At 41.2% G+C, this 19,449-nt stretch overlaps 1 protein-coding gene across 1 annotated transcript in view; it reads left to right on the top strand.

The window, feature by feature from the left end:
- Positions 1-19,449, top strand: part of SLC4A9 (solute carrier family 4 member 9) — a 50,929-nt gene that overhangs the window by 27,195 nt on the left and 4,285 nt on the right. Inside the window, exons 14-19 of the mRNA XM_089518760.1 lie at positions 2,906-3,019; positions 12,042-12,203; positions 16,069-16,247; positions 16,971-17,043; positions 17,636-17,704; positions 18,746-18,919. Coding sequence (XP_089374886.1) covers positions 2,906-3,019; positions 12,042-12,203; positions 16,069-16,247; positions 16,971-17,043; positions 17,636-17,704; positions 18,746-18,919 — 771 coding nt within the window. The remainder of the gene's footprint in view (positions 1-2,905; positions 3,020-12,041; positions 12,204-16,068; positions 16,248-16,970; positions 17,044-17,635; positions 17,705-18,745; positions 18,920-19,449) is intronic.

Below are 19,449 nucleotides of genomic sequence, written 5' to 3'. Positions count from 1 at the left end.
TAGATGTGGCAATACTAGGGAATAGAAAAATTGAAGATAAACAGGGGGAAGATACTGTATTGTGAAATATTGCGATCTTCAAACTTAGATTCATTGCATCTGGGGAAAAACAACAACTGTGGTTCCAGTAGTGATAGGTGCTCAGGGACCAATTCTAAACAAACTGGCCAAGCACCTGAATGAAACTGCCATAGATAGGATCACAACCGCAAAATTATAAAAGATGACACTACTTGAAACATGCTACATTGTCTGATAATACCTCAGTAACTCCTAGATTCTTGGATTAAATCTGAATCATTGCTATCCCAAATTTCCAGTCAGCAATAGCTATTGGTGTAGTGTGCAGCAGTACTACTGTGAAACTAAGATGATGATGATGATGATGTGTACCTGGCAACCTTCTTCCTTCCTTTGCCTTATGATTTATGCCTTCTCACTGTATTTTCCTGGTGAATCCCAGGACGTTTTCCAAGAGCATGCAGGAAATGTACATACACAGTCCAGGTCTGCTTTGGGTTTAGCAGAAAGCAATGTTGGTTCATTTGTTCCTACACTTCCTACCCAACCTATTTTTCTGTAAGTGTACCAGGCAGAACCTCTCAGTTTAGAGTCTCCAGTGTCCACATGCAAACTCTGAACATCAAGTCTGGCCCTACCAATAGGCAAAGCGTGGTGGCTTCCTTCCTTTTTTTGATATCATGAAAGGCCAGTGCATTGTTGTTGTCATCACATTTTTTTACTGTCAAAAATGGTGAGAAACTCTTGTGAGAATTTTTTAATTTTTTGCCTGAGGTGCCATGCTAATTTACCTGGCCTAGGGCATCATGCCCCTTGGTTTTGAGAGTGGGTTGTGGGTATTGGGTGTGTCACTGGCTGCTCTTCCATCAAAATGATTTGGGCCAGCCCTGCTGAATGTGATAGACAAGCTGATAGCTTTTTTACGGTCAGTCTCAGGTAGGGCTTCCCAAGTTACTTATGTTCAGGTTAGATTCAGTTCTGACATACTGTGTGTTTTACCAAATACTTTAACAACTGTTATTATACACTGTTACAGTTCCAATCTGGTCATACCAATGATTTCTCATCTTAAAAGAAGAGTATGCATGTACATAATATGCAACTATCTCACTGATTTTTTCCCTTAACCTACTTGTGTTTTAGCCAGCCTGCTCCTTCCTTACTCACCAAGCATAGGCTAAAGGCACCAGTACTTTCTAATTCACATTTACTGTGACTTCCAGAACAATAAGAAAAAGGGCGTCTGGAGTCTGGAAAGTATGAAGATGAAAGGTTTTCTCTCAGCTCTCCCACTGTCCCAGCTAGATGGCAGAATGGATAACCAGAACAGATGAGTGGCAATTTGGAGCCTCCGAGCAGATGTTTCAGGCGCCCTTCACACCTCACAGTTATAGCTATTTGATACCACTTTAATTGCCATGGCTGTATCTTATGGGATTTATAGTGTGGAAAGGCACTACAGCTCTCTGACAGATAATTTTTAATATCTGACAAACCTACCACTCCACACATTGCATAGGGTATCAAACATGGTAGTTAATGGGGTATCTAAATGCTATAACTGTGCTGGGTAAAAGAGATATCAGTGTTCGCTTGCACACCAGTTGATCTTTCTGTTTGATCACGTTTTTCCTAGCAGTTTATGCACAAGATTGAGAGTGGTCATTATGAAGGGGTATCTGCCTCAGGTACTGGAGTGTAGGTGAAGGTGGTGTATTTCATGAAGGGAAGCCCACTCTTTCAACAGAGTTGAAGAAGTCCTGCTTCGTATAGATGAGAAAATTTTTGTGCTGGGTTACCACTGAGAAGACTGTGTGTCTGCATGTGCTTGCCAGCTTCATTCCTATTTATTATTGACTTACAGGGAAAGTGCTTCGGGCTAGGGTTGCACATTTGATGGTGGTTATTCTTAAGATTTATTTTATATTAATTTTTAAAAATGCAGTCACCTTCTTTCACATGTACATCTCTCACCCATTTTCATCCCTCCTTGTAACACAGAGAGAGAACCAGTGTGGCACAGTGATTTGAGCATTGGGCTACAGTTCTGGAAATCAGGGTTCAGTTCCTTGCTTGGCTATGGAAATCCACTGAGTCACACATTCTCAGCCCCAGAAAACCCCATAATAAGATCACCTTAGGGTTATCGTAAAGTTGGAAATGACTTGAAGGCACACAACAACAACTACAATAACAACAGGTAACACAGAGAAAAGAAACAAACCCCAACCAGTATAAACATCTTCCCTGGTGGTGAGTGGGCATCTTGTTTTTGTCACTACTGCAGTCTCCTCATATGCATTCCTGCAAGCTATTCTCTTATAGTGGAACCCTAAATGTAGAAGAAATCCATAATGAGCTCAGTAGGATGTATTCCATAGATTTCCGTTTTATTTCCATTAAATTCCCCTTGTTGTTGTGGGCCTTCCAGTTATTTCTGACTTATGGCAACGCTAAGGCAAACTTATTGCAAGGTATTTTTTTTTTGGCAGAAGTTGTTCAGAGGGGGTTTGCCCTTGCTTTCCTCTAAGGCTCAGAGAGTGGGACTTGTGCAAAGTCACCCAGTAGGCTTCCTTGGCTGAATCCAGGGGATTCAAATTCTGGTCTCCAGAATTATAGTCCAACCGTCAAACCGCTACATCATGTTGGCTCTCTAAATTCCCCTACTTCTTCCAAAACTGCCATCCTCTTTCTCATACACAGACATCCACGGTTATACAGAGAGTATAAGTTCATATCATGATTTATCTTTTGTATACCTTTCCTCTTCTTTTTTTAAAAAGTCTAGGCATTGACAGAGATGGAAAAGCTAATTGCAAACTTGTGTATACATTTCTGAAGACTTTCTTTGATAAATCTCATGCTGTTTTTCCCTCCTCTTTAGTTGAGAAGGCTAGTGGGTGATTTCTCCATTATCCTGGCTATTCTTATCTTCTGTGGAATCGATGCTGCCTTTGGATTGGACACTCCCAAGCTCATTGTGCCCAGTGAATTCAAGGTGAGGCTGGTTGAAGCCAAGGAAAATTCTGCTAGGTACACAATTGATGCCTTGGGAATTTTAAGGATGTTAGTAGGGGGTGTTATATGAGTAAGTGGTACAAAGAATAGATCTGGATTTAGCACATTTGTTCACATTTCCTTAAAAGCTTGGTGTAATGTTGCTTTAAAGTTATTGTATGCTTTTGACTTTTTGAACCCCTGCTACAACAAATGCTATCCTTCAGCTTCTAGGAAACTGAATGACACTTCATTGGGGTGGGGGCTGTCATGTCTTAAGAGTTGATTCACAGGAAGTCCAGATGGGAGAGCTGGATAGTGAAGAAAGCAGATAGGAAGAAAATAAATTCATTTTAGATATGGTGTTGGAGAAGAGTGCTGAGAATACTGTGGACAGCCAAATAGACAAACAAATGGGTTCTAGAACAGATCAAGCCTGAACTCGCTCTCTGGAAGCCAAGATGATTAAGACTGTTGTACGTTGGCCACATTATGAGAAGGCACAACTCATTGAAAAAGACAATAATGCTAGGAAAGGTAGAGTACTACTCTCCATAAAGGTACTGCATCTCCTCTCTTTCTACTCCATATTGGTAGTAGAAAGAGAGGAAGACTGCATGCCAGATGGACAGATTCCATTAGGGAGGTAACGGGCATGAATTTACAGGACCCTAAGCAGTGCAGGAGTGGGTAGGGAGCACTGGAGATGTCTCATCCATAGGGTCACCATGAGTCAAGAACAACTGTTGTTAACAACAACAACAACAAAATATCTTGCCATGGAGTTTGTTTATGTATCCACTCCTTGGGCTCAGCAGAAGAGATCTGAACATCCCATTTGCTTTCTTCATGGCATGAAACCTCTGACTCTCTGGTACCACAAATATTCTTTATGGAGGGTAGTACTGTACCAGTTCAGGTAGATGATGAAGTGGCCTGGGGTTCTGGTACTAGTCCATAGCATTTATGTGTACATTATCATGAATTAGATGAGATATTTTGGGCAAGCTCAGTAAGGAAGGTCATAAGAAGAGCATGGGCAAGACACATTGCACTGGGGGAAGTTTGTTAATGTGGTTCTTTATCTAGAAGGAGAGGGACTGAGTGATGAGCCACCCATTCCCTCTCCTACAGGTGAGCCAGAGAAAATAATACATAGCACTTCCTATGTGTTCACATAGAAATAAATGGTCTTAGTAATTTTTATAAGCATAGTGTGAGGTGGGGCGATATTATTACCCACATGTTCTAGATTAAACACTGAGGTGAGAGATAGTGGCTTAATTGATATTCTCAATGGCTTCACAACACAGATGAGGTATGAAAGAGGAACTCTCCAGTTCCTTATTCACATTTTTAGTCACTACACCATAGTGATTCTCAGGTATAAATAGGAAAATTTCCCATGTCTAGGGAGAATTTAGAGAACATGTATTCAGCTTTAGAATTCCTTAGTATAGTGGACACAGAGGTGGCTGTAGCTATTCCCTGTGTAGCACATCTGGAATCTTGCTCATTGCAACCAGCAGAGTGGTGCTGAGGAAATTACAGCATAGGACTGTGAAGAAATGACTGAAAAAAGGTCAGCAGTCTGAGAACATGCACCATGTGACAGAGTGAGCTCCTGTCACTAGTCCCAGCTTCTGCCAACCTAACAGTTTGAAAGCATGTAAAAGTACAATAGATATACAGTGTGCCGCGCCATGCATGGATTCATTTTATGTGGCTTCCAGCTTACGCGGAAGCTGTGCAGGGAGTAAAACAATTGGTGCGCACGCTTATGGCATGCACATACCACACCGCCACATGCACGCTCCCCATTATTTCCTATGGGGCTCAAGCATAGGTGGATTTTCCCTTACGCGGGGGGATCTGGAATGGATTCCCCACATAACGGGAGGGCCCACTGTAGGTACTACTTCGGTGGGAAGATAACAGCATTCCATGCAGTCATGCTGGCCACATGACTATGGGATTGTCTTTGACAAAGCTGGTTCTTCAGCTTAGTAACAGAGATGAGCACAACCCCCTAAAGTTGGACATAACTAGACAAGCTTGTCAAGGGAAAACCTTTATCTTTACCTTTTAGGGCTCTGCCACTGCTTGATGTTAGAGATTATTGCCATTACTGCCACATTCTCTCCACCCTATTTTAACTTTCCCTCACTTACCTTAGGTGTTATATTCTTCCACCTTCCTCCACTTCTTACTTTACAGCCACAAGATTACCTTCATCTGCCTGTCTGCTTACCTGCACTCTGGACTTGGGAGGCTATGCGCCCAAATCCTGTGCAGAAACTGGATTTAAATTCTGGGAATATCCTGCAAAAGCGGGATTGTTTTCAGACACATCAGGGGCATTGAGCATTAATTTTGGGAAAATAAAGTAAAAAGAGGCCAATTTTGTCCACTTTCTGTATGGGTTAATGTCGGATTAATGCTCAATGCCCCCAATGAGTCTGAAAACGACCCCACTTTTTGCAGGATTTGTCTACTTTCTGTGCAGGTTAATTTCAGATTAATGCTCAATGCATCTGAAAACGATTCCACTTTTGCAGGATTTGTCCACTTTATGTGTGGGTTAATTTCAGATTAATGCTCAATGCGTCTGAAAACGATCCCGCTTTTTTGGATTTAAATCCCATTTCTGCACAGAGTTTGGCCGATTCCCTCATGTCTGATAAAGTCCTCTGGCAGCTTTGTGCAACCACTGCTTCTTTAGAGGGCAGACAGACAGTGCTAAGTGAGGCATGTGGTGGAGGGAAGGAAGTGTAGCAGCAGGTGTAGTGGACGGAAGAATTTCATAGCTGCAAAGTGGGGAAAGTGTGGTATAGCTGTTTAAGCGTTGGAGTAGGACTCTGAAGAACAGGTTTTGAATCCTCGCTTGGCCATGAAACCCACTTGGTGACCCTGGGTGAGTCACACATTCTCAGCCTCAGGGGAAGGCAATGGCAACCCCCCCCCCCCCACCGAAGAAGCTTGCCACAAGTTGGAAACATCATGGAGGCACACAGCAAATACAACAACAAAGAGAAGAAAGCTGGGGGGAGTAAAGAAGGAAGGAGGTGGGGTGTATAAGGTGTAAGGGAAGGGAGATGGGAAGAGAAAAGTATGAGGTTTAAGTGGCAGGATGCAAGAAATAAGGAGTAGTGTTGAAGATGGAAAGTGAAGGAAGAGAGGGAAAGGGGGCAAAAGAAGGTTGAAAGCTGGAGTATTTAAGTATGAGAAATATGGGAGGGAGCCTTTGCCAAAGCATGAGGCATGGTAAGAGAAGGTAAAGGAGAGAAGAAAATGTGAGAAGTGCAGTATTAGGGTGCAAGGAGCAAGATAGGTAGGCCTTAGGTGCAAGTGAGAAAATGTGACACAAGGTGAGGCAAAGTGAGAAGAGAGGGTGGATAGTGTTTGGAATTTTATTGTTTTGAATTTTATTGAATTTTTTTTTAATCTGTGAGCCACCTTGGGTCCCTCCTGGGAGAAAGGCAGCATACAAATGAAATAAGTAATATTAATAATAGTGGGCACAGTGGTAGAATGCAAGGAGCAAGGGAAGGAGGCACGGGAATGGAATGGGTTGAAACACAGGAGAGGAAAGGGGGCAAGGTAGCAGTATAGCTATAAGAGGGAGGCTGAAGCAGCAGAGGAGCTCGAGAAGGAAAGGGAACAGTGCTATTTTTTAGCACTTCAGATGGCCACCTCATAAATGTTACACTGAGGAAAGGGATTGCTGGCGGAAAGCAAGAAAAGAGAACACAAAAGCATATTGAAGTGGATGCTTGATGTGAATCTTAGATTTGGGGGGCGGGGACAGATTCAAATAATTATAAGAAAAAGATGAAGTCCTTTTACTTCTAAAAGGACTTTATCTTTTTCTTACAATGATTTGAATCTCAAGTGTGTTAAGTGCTAAAATATACTATTTTGTTTGTTTGTTTATTTATTTATTTATTTATTTATTTATTTATTTTTGCTTTTGGCAGTATCTCTGATAGCATAATCTGCCTCCTCCACTTGGTGCCCTTCCACTGTGTTGAGCTACAACTTCCACTATCCCCAGTGCAATACCTGGAGGAAATCATTGTGTTGGGCTACAACTTTCGCTATCCCCAACGTAATACCTGGAAAATTACAGTATGTCATAGATGTGCTATTGAATTTGCTCAGAAATACGTCCCACTGAATTCAGTGGGATTTACTCACAAGTAAGTGCAAATGCAGCTGCAACCTTTGACTGGTTGAGTTGTCATTCCCAGTTTAGGATAATCTAGGTACTGCCTGTCGGGGAAACCAGAAAAAGAATTATCAGCTTCTATCCCAGCCTAGGGTTCTTAGGATTCTGCAGGAAAAGCCAGGACATGATTGAACTGTTTAAAAAACAACAGACATTGAGGCAAATGAAGTGATTCCCTCTTGCCATTTCTTCTAGTTTTGTAAAAAGCGGTTCTAAGACATCTTAGCTCCCAAAGAAGCTTGTTTATTTTATCAGAAAAATGGGATGCTAATTGCTACCTTGCTCTTCCCTGCCTCTGGAGTGGTCCTTAGCCGCAGCGATGGTGGTCCCCTAGCAACAAGATGTTTGAGGCCCACAGAGTGCCTTGGCCTCTGCTGCTCCCTAGCTACCACATTAACTTCGCCAAACCCAGCCAGACAGCCCTGTAATGGTTCTGCCGGTGATGGTATTGCTGGTCGGGAAAGCAAAGCCAGCTGGTGGCTCATGCCCAGGCTTGAGCTGCCCTGCTGCAGGCCTGGGTGTGGGAGGATTAGCAAAGGCTCCATTGGGAGCAGCACTCCCTCCTTGCCAAGGGAGGGGCAAAAGAGCTCAAGTCACGGCTTCTCTCCTCATAACAGGCAGAAAAGAAGCATCACCGTGGCCAATGTGGGTGAAATGTCAGGCTTGACAAAAGGTGAGGCCAGCCAGGCATACAGACTAGGATAAGGAGAAGGTGTCCCAAATAGATCTGGCTGTATTTCTGTATGCTCTTGCAGCTGCAGTAAACAGAATCTGGTGTCTCTCTGCCTGCCTTTCAGAAATGCTTATGGTAATTAAATGCCATGCAAGCAGCATCCCTTGGCAGTGATAGGAAGGACTCATTATAATTAGCCTGATTTCTGAGATACTGAAGCAGAGCTTCAGAGCAGTCTTCTGACTCAACCTGGGTATGGAGGCAGGGCTGGATTGCATGAAACCTGATATTCACGCCTCAATCAGTTGCAACCTCTAGAGCAGTGCCAAACAACATCAGTCTGGATTCAGGCCTAGCTTTGGGACTGAATCTGCTTTAGTGTCCCTGATGAACCTTTATTGGACCTTTATTGAAAGAAGGACATGGGGAATATGAACCTGTCACTCTTGCTCAGTCTCTTTGCAGCCTTTGAGACCTTCAGCCATGGTATTTTTCTGGACCAGCCCAGTGAGTTGGAAGGGAGCTGAGGTTCTGGTGAATAGCACTGGGAGACTGTTGTTCAGTTCCCTGGCAGTTGTACTATAGAATGCTACACCATAATATCTTATCCCCACTTTAACATCTTAGACTGTGTGAAGATGTTGAGAGAGGACATCATGAGATCTGGAGAAAAATTTTATCTGCATACCAGTGGCACATATTTCTGTTTCCCTGTCACATCTAAATTGGGACATGGCTATGCAGGAAACAATGGTAGACTAGATGAGGGAAGATCAAGGAACAAAGTCTGACAAGATGGAGGCCTTGTATGTGACTGCTTTTTAAGATAAGGAAACTATGGAGATTAGTGCACTCTCTTTTAATGTGCCTTAACCTGACTGGATAAAGGTGCATTTATTTTTTAAACAGCTATTATCGCATTTGCCCGTGGTTGGGTGAATGAATCCCATATGCAGCCTGGGTGTTAGGTGGGTTTTTGAAAAGGTGTGCGATAAGTCCAGCTGGCAACCGGGTTGTAAATGGGATACATTTTCCCGCCCGTGGGCAAATGTGATAAATCCCATTTTAAAAAATAAATGTGCCTTTATCCCATTAGAGATAAGGCATGTTAAAAGAGAGTGCACTAATATCCTATGTTACTTATTCTTGATGGGATTGCACTTCCTCAAAAGAAGCAAATGTATAATTTGAAGGTATTCTTGTTGCTAATGCCAAAATGGGCTCAGTCACTCAGATTGCCTTTTAAGCAGCTCCTGCTGATCTTTGACTAGGATAGTTTGACTACAATGTTCCAGAGTTTAGTAACATCAAGGCTTGACGATTGCAATGCACTGTGTATGGGGTTGTCCTTAAGGCTGATATGGACTGTCTAGCTGGACTGCGAGTATCACAGTAGTTGCAGATTTACTTTTTAGCCAGGTTGAAGAATTTGATCTTGGTACATAAGGCTCTAAACAACTTGGAGCCTGGTTATCAGAATGACTGTCTTAACTTTTGTAGATCCTGTTGTTCCTTAGGTTGCCCGTAGAGGCCCTCCTGGTGGTGCCACATGTTCTTGAGTTGCCCTCTGCTGTTGTTTGGAGTAGGAGATTTAGTGTGATGGCACCCATTCCATGAAATAGTAATGTTGCTTGTTATGTCAGACATGCTATGACAATTATTGGGGGTGAGCTGGCTCTTAGTTTTTGTCGTTGGGTGAGGGTTTCGGTACATCTATCTTGGCAAGCCTTCGTGGTACAGTTCAGCCTACTATATATTTCATTTCAAACTGGCTTCAGGGCAAGATACGGAGTTGAGACTGCCATGTTAGCTTTAGTTGATGATCTCCATCTGGGCATCGACAGGGGAAGTGTGACCCTGCTGGTGCTCTTGGACATCTTAGCAGCCTTTGATACCATCAACCATGGTATCCTTCTGGAACTCCTGAGAGAGCTGGGAATTGGAGGCACTGCGCTCTACCGATCCTATATCTCAGGTAGATTCCAGATGGTGATGCTGGGAGACAGTTACTCCTCCAAAAAGGACTTAAAATTGGGCATCTCCTAGGGCACCATTCTGTCTCCCATGCTGTTAAACTTTACATGAAGCCGCTGGGTGAGAACATTCAGAGACATGGGGTGCGGTGTTATTAGTATGCCAGTGACATCCAAATATGGTGCTCTATGTCTCCGACTGCTGCAGTAACTAAGGATGGCATCTCTCCTCTGAATGTCTTGTCTTGGGTCGGTAATGGGCTGGATGAGGGAAAACAAACTCAAGCTGAATCCAGAGAAAACGGAGGTACTTGCTATAGGTACCCCAAGTCCAGGGTGGGAAATTTGTCAGCCTGTCCTGGATGGGGTCACACTTCCCCTAAAGGACAAAGTTCACAGCTTGGAAGTACTCCTGGACTCATCCCTACAGTTGTCATCTCATGTAGATGCGACGGCCAGGAGTGCTTGTCATCAACTTTGTTTGATACGCGAGCTGCATCCTTAACTGGACCGAAGGGTCCTAAAAGCAGTGGTACATGCACTGGTAATCTCTCGTTTAGATTTCTGTAATGCATTCTACATGAGACTACCCTTGTGCCAGGTTCGGAAGTTTCAATTGGTTCAAAACATGGCAGTCAGATTGGTTACTGGTACATCTAGGTCTAACCACATAACACCTGTTTTAAAATCTCTCCATTGGCTGCTAATTACCTTCCAGGCACAGTACAAGGTGTTGGTTATTACCTTTAAAGCCCTACATTGCTTGGGACCAAGTTACTTGCAGGAACGCCTCTCCCTACACAATCTGCCCTGCACTCTCAGAACATCTGGGAAGAATTTATCAGAACCACAAACAATCAGACTGGTAGCAACTTCCCAAATAACTTTTACTGCTGCTGCTCCAAAACTGGAACGGCCTGCCGGACATGATCTGTCTTATCACCACCTTGGACGCTTTTAAGAAGGCATCTAGACAGATCTCTTCTGGCAGGCCTATCCATTTCGTTATATATAGGCTATCCACCCATTTAATACTTCACCTCTTGACGATTGTGCAATCTTATTGTTAAATTTTGTATTGTGATAGAGTTAGTTTTTAATTGTATATTAATTATTATTGTTGTCGTATTTTATTGAGTGCACTTTGTATGTGTTTTATTAGCTTGTAATCCCACCTCGATCCACAGGGAGAGGCGGGAAATATAAATTATTATTATTATTGTTATTATTATTATTATTATTATTATTTCTCTTCTGGTTTGTGTTGATATTGTGTATTGATTTTAAGGTTTTTTAGTACTGTATATTTTATTATAATTGTATATAGTTTTGAAATCTTTAAATATAAGTGCTTTTATATTTCCTTGCAAATAAGTGTATTTAATTCATGTACACAGTTTGTATAAAATACATTTAGAAAACAATTTGGTTTTTGAAAAATGTTATAGTCCTAATTCAGTATCGATTATTGATTTATTAAAATATTTATTTTCTGGCCAAAAACATAATTTAAACAGACTAAGAATGTACCTAAAATATCAAGTTAGAAACAGGTTGAAACAGTTTAAAACCATGTGGATAAACGGGGGAGGGAGGGATGAAAGGCCCCAAAGGCTTTAGTAAAACATTTTTAGATTTCATAAGGAAGCAACAGAAGCAAAACCTTCTTTTATTCTGGTCAATTGAAATGTCATCTTTGTCCCCTGCATGCCATGACTACCTGTTTAGTTAGATCAAAGTTGGGGAATGTATTTCCACTCAAGAGCCAGATTTGGTTTCTCAGGGATGTTGGTTGGGACCAGGACCAAAGACTGGGACTCAGAATACCAGCCTACATTAATGTATAGCTCTTGGTGCAAGTAACTACAGGAGACATATTTCAACCTTTTAGCAGAGGCAGGCAAGGAAAACAAAAAAGTTGAGAAATCATAAAATGATGGGAAATGGAGAAGCACAGAATTGGCCAAACTGAGTGTTTGGGAGTGGTGACTTTGGCCATAGAGCCTGAGGTTTCCCTACCATTGGGTTATATCATGATATATTTTGCAGATATTTTGAGAAGGGGAGCTGCTCAATTAAATTCAATGCTCTACGTTCTATTGACTAGACTTGACCTGCTGACTTTTGCCCATCACCAATCTCTCTGCAGCCCACAAATTCTGCGCGAGGCTGGTTTGTGTTTCCATTTGGAGCAAATCCTTGGTGGATATACTTGGCTTCATCAGTGCCTGCCATTTTGGTCATCATCCTCATCTTCATGGATCAGCAAATAACAGCTGTGATTCTCAACCGCAAAGAGTATAAGCTTCAGGTCAGTGCTGGGCTGGACAATTCATAGCTCTGTAGCGCTGGGACAGCTTGTCTCATATGCATGTTGGCATAGATAACATAGATTTTTAGAGGAATAAGATGGCTGCTAAGCCGAAACCTCTGTTTCAAAGCAAAATATTTTGTACCTGGTAGTTTACTTCACAGGTTATATATGCATTGTATATATCACCTGCATTCTAGCTGCAGCCAGCAAAAGCATGGCTTTCAATTATTAGGTTGGAAGAAACTGAAGGGATTGAACATAAGGTTTTTGCCACTGCCTGTCTCCCTGTTCTATCTGCTGGACACAGCACCAAGACCTCATTTTCTGCACCCTGCATCTCTCATCACTCCTGATACTTTCCAACACAAACTGTGACAGTGCCCTTATCACACGTGAAATTGGAACTCCAATCGAAAGCCATTCCGAAGAGAAAAGGAAGCAGAGTCAATTCGAATCCAAGGCAATTCACGTGATGAATTATCACACGTGAAGAGCAAAATTGTGGTCATTCCTGAGGCAAAGCGAAACAAGTACAAAATAAATTATCACACCAGTACATACCATGCTGATTCACCAATTCAAATGGGGACCATTGCGCATGTTCAGTGGGGCTCTGAACGCATTGTGAACCTTTACACTTCCGGGGTGAAGAAGGGGGCCACTTCCTGGTTGCATTTTCATGTGAATGATGGCTTCACGTTTCTTCCTCCTTTCTATTTTCCCATCCCTGGCAGTCAAATCTAAAAGGGTCCTTCATGTCAGAGCCCACATCCATTTCAGCCACATCTACATCTCTATCTATTTTCCTGTCATTATCCTCATCCATTTCAGCCACATCTACATCTATCCTCCTGTCATTCTCCTCATCCCTGTCAGACACATCTACATCTATACTCCATGTCAGAGCCCCCATCCATTTCAGCCACATCTGCATCTATCCTTCTGTCATTCTCCTCATCCCTGTCAGACACATCTACATCTATACTCCATGTCAGAGCCCCCATCCATTTCAGCCACATCTACATCTATCCTCCTGCCTCTCCTCAAGGCTCGAGGCAGGGTACCCAAAGGAGAACAAGACACTGCAAAATAATAATAATAATAATAATAATAATAATAATAATAATAATAATTTGCAGTGCCTTGTTCTCCTATGGGTGCCCTATCTCGAGCCTTGAGGAGAGGCAGGAAAGAAATTATTATTATTATTAAGGAAATATTATTATTATTATTTATAAAAAAATTCTTTCACTGCAAAATAATCTGTGTAGAAGTTGCAGCTTTACTTGGAAGTAAATCCTTTGGCTCTGAAGGAGACCCATTTTGGAGGAGTGCAGAAATGATCCGGTTTCCCTTATTCTCCATGCTCCCTAAAATACCACCTCCCTGAATCCAATCCATTCTCCTTCCCTTTGTAACAGTTGCCTTCTCTTAGGTTGCATCCATACTGGGGAAATAATCCGGTTTGACTCCACTTTAACTGTCTTGGCTCAGTGCTGTGGAATTCTGGGAACTGTAGTGTCGTGAGACATTGAGCCTTCTCTGCCAGAGAGCTCTGGTGCCTCAGCAAATTAATAAATTATTATTATTATTATTTTGCAGTGCCTTGTTCTCCTTTGGGTACCCTGCCTCGAGCCTTGAGGAGAGGCAGGAAAGAAGTTATTATTATTATTATTATTATTATTATTATTAAAGAAATATTATGCAGCCTCCGTTCTTGAAGGAGTACAGGAAGCAAATGGAGCAAAACTGCAGCACTGCATCATGGGAAATTTGCCACCTTGGAGGTTTGGGGGGGTGTACCAGGACAGAAGCAAAGTTGCATTCCACACCGGACCAATTCGGATTGAAATTGAAGTGAGCTTAGAAACAATTTTTGTGAATTCGCTTTTTACTGAATTCACAAAAATCCAGAGTCGCTTTGGATCTGGCTCAGAAGTACTCTCCATAGAAAGCAATCACATGTGATAATAAATCACGTTTTAACGTGAATTCGCATGGTTGGACCAGGAGAGACTTCAGATGGAGCTGCAAAACCCATCGTGTGATAAGGTCCACTGGCAGATGTCTCTGTGGTTTCTTGAACTTTATTAACACTCCTCATCTAATATTTTTTCCTTAGCAAATTTTTATCCCTTTTTTAATGGTCTCTGTACAGTCAGACAAGATAAGATAAATTTGTCAAAGGGGAAACTTTTACCTTTACCTTTTGTAGGAATACATATCACTCATAATTTGTATTCTAAATGTTATGCTGTATGCTTCATTCATATTTTTGGAACTTTTGGGTCTTGCCAGTGTTGTTTTCTTTTAGATGTTGGCACAAAGAGGTGCAGCTTTAATGCACTCACTGTCTTGTTTTAAGCTATAGAATATTCAGGTTTATAAGGATGGAATGCAGTTTGACATATTTGGTATAATTACCTATACCTTTAACTATCCTTCTTTTGTTTCCCACACTATTATTTCTTGTTATTTAACATGTAGTATGCTAATTATATTTTATTCATATGAATTAATACTCTTTTGCCTGTTTAGTTACTCCCATTGGTATTAACTCTCTCTCTCTCTCTCTTTCTCTTAATGGGTGTATGCTTTTTCTTAAACCTCAGTGATGGGAAAGGATAAGTTTTGGACTACAACTTGCAGAATACCCAAACTAGCACGGCCATTGGCCAATGGATATTCTGGGTGTTGTGGGAGCGGGGGAGTAATGTTTCCAATTTCTGATGAAGCTAATATTCAAAGTGTGGGGGTTTGCAAAATGAGCAGAGGATGTTCTACAGAGAGGTATGGGAGAGCAGAAGACTGAGTGGTACCTGTAACCATATAGAGCACTTAAACAATGGAACCTTCCAAGAACAGCATATTTCAGCGTCTTTTAAAAGTACCTTTATATCCTTAATGCTTTAAAAATTACTTCAGAACAAATAAATTTAAATTCTCAGACATTTAAATGTTATACCAAGTTACAGTTTATGCAAAGAGATGTCTGTAGAGGCAAAATGTGATACTTCTCTGCTGCACAGGAAGAATGTACCCCTTGCCTTTTTAAAGCAAGACTGGGCACGTGCAAAACATGACATAAATTTGAAGGCCAGTTGTGTTGCTCCCCTGAAAATCCTACCCACTCCTGAAGCAGTTAGTACATAATCCAACCTCCCGGGAAGTTCAGTCTCTTTCCCATCTACTCCTCCCACAGAAGTTTGTACTAAAGACAACTAGCAATACCAATTAAGTATTTTCCACATTCTCTGCAATAGTTTATCAGTTACTTTCCCCAAGCATTCTATGGTGTAACGTGCTAGAAGATATCCATGCTGCACTGTGTAAAATGGAACTGGTTCCTCTGGTTGGATTATATGTGGGAGTGACTGGTATTTCTCTGATGTTTGGCCTCTCACCCTAGCTTGGGTTTACCTGGCCAGGCCACTACCTCCTCCTCTTCCTCCTGTTCCAGTGAGAAACAAATGTTAAGTTCAGTTGATCAAGACATGTAATATCTCAGGTCACATGAAGACTGAACCAGTTTCTCTCAGATCAGTGGTAGAACAAGTGGACTAACAGGTCCAATATAGATGAGCAGCAACACCAATAGAACACATGTTTTAGACACCAAAAGCAAAATTTTATAGCATAGTTAAGAGTTTGGGATTAAGACATGGGAGATTTAGGTTCTTATCCTCAATGAGTCATTAAACTCACCGGGTGACTTTGGACTGATTTTTCTCTCTCAGCCTGACCTAGTTCACAAGGATGTTATGAGGATAAAATGGGGAGGAGGAGATCTGTATATGTTGTCTTGAGCTAATTGGAGCAGGGATGGGATATACATATAACTAAGATTGTTGTTCTGTTGCAGAAGGGGGCAGGATTTCACCTGGATTTCTTCTGTGTTTCCCTTCTGATGATCCTTACTTCTGTCATGGGCTTGCCCTGGTATGTGTCAGCCACAGTCATCTCTCTGGCCCATATGGACAGCCTTAAGAAAGAGAGCACCACTTGTGCTCCAGGGGAGCAACCAAAGTTTCTTGGAATCAGGTAATATGAGGTGGCAGGTGACTCCTTTTGGGTAACCTAAATATGGATTTTTGTGATCCTTTTTTTCTGTTATCTATTCTCTTTAATAATAATAATAAATAATTTGTTTATAGCCCGCCCAATCACAAGGAATCCAGGTGGGTTACAGCAATAAAAATACAGAGAATACAATCAAATAAAATACAAAAAATAAATAAAATACAATAAAATAAAAGAGAGTGACATGAGTTACAGAATTCACAGTTAGACCTGATGGAACTGGGCCTGTCTTTTTCACTCCCTCCCAGGTATGATGCTGACAGTAGGTACAGAGGGAGAGTTCTTCTTCTTGAGGCAAGAATTGTATTTTAATTAATTTTAATTGAATTCTTATTAAATTTAAGAGAAGAATTGGTGGACAGAGTGACGTAAGTCACAGTCAACAGGGAGAGGAACTAGGTAGGGAAGGCCTACTGGAAGAGATCCGTCTTAAGAGCCTTCTTAAAGGCTGTAAGAGTACAAATGTGGCGGATCTCCTCTGGCAGGTCATTCCATAGCTTCGGAGCAGCGGTGGAGAAGGCCCTCTGGGCAAGTTTGTGCTAAACAGTTCTTGGTTTATAAGAAAAGATGTATGAGTGGTGTCCATTCTGTTTTTCACTAGAAGTATACAGTGTAAATGTCACTGGTGTGATGCTTGCATTCTGAAATATAAAGGCCTAATTCCAAAAGCTTTCTTCCTTTCAGGGAGCAGAGAGTGACAGGACTGATGGTCTTCATTCTCACAGGATTATCTGTGTTTTTGGCACCAGTACTCAAGGTAACAAAATAATTTAGTATTTCTACTCGAGCAAAAACCTGAATGAATATCAGCGCTAGCTAGTATCTGGAGAGATCACTGAATCCTTGACAGAATCCTTTAACATTTTGAAATCAAATCATTGTATATCTACAAGTTATTTAATAGATACACTGCTGCCCTTTTTCTCATTATTGTGTCTTCATTTGAAGTTCCAGATTATTTTTCTGTGCTGAATACTCCCATGGATTGGCTAAACTTGGAATACCAGAAATTCTGCATAATATACTTCTAGAGAGAACTAGAACAGGATAGGAAACAGCCTTTGGGCTTGTTCTGCTCATAAAACAGTCAAGAACATTCAACCTCTCCTAGATCAGTTATTGCTGCTGCAGACTTTGTACTGTTTGAAAAATGGCTCCTGTTGCTGAGGAAAAGTAACCATTGCTACCATTGCTAAAATTTACTCTTATTAAAGGCACAAGAGTCCTGTCCTCTTTTTGCACTTAACCAACCTAAAGCTGACTTGAATAGTAAAGTTTTATAGAACATAGTTTTTAAAGAAAGTCCAGTGTAATTGTGTAATGCTTGTGCTTTGGATCTGATTTTTCAGTTTATCCCAATGCCTGTGCTATATGGCATTTTCCTCTACATGGGTGTGGCTGCACTCAGCAGTATTCAGGTAAGTAAAAAGGATTTTAAAAAGCATCTTTTGGATTGTGTGAGAAGGAGGTATTCTGAGTTTTGCTGATCTCTAGCTCCATCATTGGAGTGACCCCATTGTACAGTGTAAAATGACAGACAGTGCCAACACTGGAGGTGTCTGACCAAGCTTGGAAAACCTTGTAGTGTCTCTATCTATAGGCTCCTTTTTAAAGTGTTGTTCGTAAACAAAGCAAAACAGAAAAGTATACATGGTGATTTCAAAAATAAAAATGGAGGGGGGCAGTAGCCCATCTGAAGCATGAGAAGAGGAGAAGGACATGTTTGATCCAACATTTGCTTAACTTACATTCAGATCTGTAACGTCAGCTGGGAGGAAGTCAAGGTCAACACACAGTGAAGGAATTGACTGTGAGCTTTCTCCTTACATCATTTTTGTCTTTCCTCACAGACACATTAAAATCGCTGTAACTGTGCCCTTAAAATGAGTGTTGCTGGAGAATGAAATCATAATTTTGAAGAACTTCATATACATTATCTCAGTAATCTTTACAACAGCCTTATGGTGTAAACCAATAGCGTTATCATCACCTCCACAATGCACATGGAAGGGCTGTGATTTGGTGACCAGTGGTTTACGTAATGTCGCTACCAAGTGAACTTTTGGCTCTGTCAAGACCTGACCCAGGCACTTCCAGCTCACTCTTAGTCACTACACTTCAGTATATTTCTATTGGAAGGCACACCTGTTTCACATCGAATAATTAACATTTTCAGCAGCCACTCCAGCACCGTGAATTTTCTTACTTTAATAAAAAGCAGTGTACTTGACCTTAATCCTATTGTTAGTTCTAATTAGAGCAGACCTATTGAATCAATAGGTTTTACCCACAAGATGACTTAACAGCAAACACTTGCTTCAGTGGGTCTGCTTTAGGTGGGACTAAGCCATTGGATTCCAGCCATGGTGACAGTTTGTTCCCCTCTAGAAATTCCCACATGGAATATTCAGTGCCTACAAAAGGGTTTTCTGTTTGTCTCTTGTTCTCACATATTCCAGTTCACAGACAGACTCCAGCTCCTGCTGATGCCTGCTAAACATCAGCCTGACTTCATTTACCTCCGCCATGTTCCACTCCGTCAAGTCCATCTCTTCACCTTCATTCAGGCCCTTTGCCTAGCTGTCCTATGGATCATTAAGTCAACTGCAGCTGCCATTATTTTTCCATTAATGGTAAGATTTTTAGGGGGTATTTATTATTTTATTTTATTTTATTTATATGCTGCTTTTTCCTGAATGGGATTCAAAAAGGCTTGTAGGTTTTAATGTAATTTTTAATGTAATTTCTTTTATTGTATATGTATTTTTAATGTATGTATTGTATAAGGTTGTACACCGCCCTGATCATAGGAAGGGCGGTATAGAAATACATTTTTTATTATTATTATTATTATAGTATAAATTAAACCGGAGCTGTTAAAACAATATAAAATGCAAATGCTTAAAAAAGCATTGAATAGTACATTTAATTAAAACATTATTTTTAAAACATTAAAATTTGAAACAAATAAAAGACTTAAAATGCGCAATGAATATTAAAACAGCACACTTAATTATACATCACTCCACCCTGGTTAGCCAAGACTAAAGGCTTGTTTAAACAAAAACGTCTTTGCCTGTTGTTGAAAAGGCATCAGGGAAGAGTCAACTTAAACCTCTCATGGAAGGGAGTTCCAAAGCCTAGGAAGAGCCAACAAGAAGGG

The sequence above is a fragment of the Sceloporus occidentalis genome, unplaced genomic scaffold (assembly GCF_023333645.1).
Source record: "Sceloporus occidentalis isolate IW3139 unplaced genomic scaffold, rSceOcc1.0.p SCAF_3, whole genome shotgun sequence".
NCBI classification, from domain to species: Eukaryota; Metazoa; Chordata; class Lepidosauria; order Squamata; family Phrynosomatidae; genus Sceloporus; species Sceloporus occidentalis.
The sequence above is the reverse complement of the archived record's forward strand: the minus strand, read 5'-3'. Positions and strand labels throughout refer to the sequence as shown.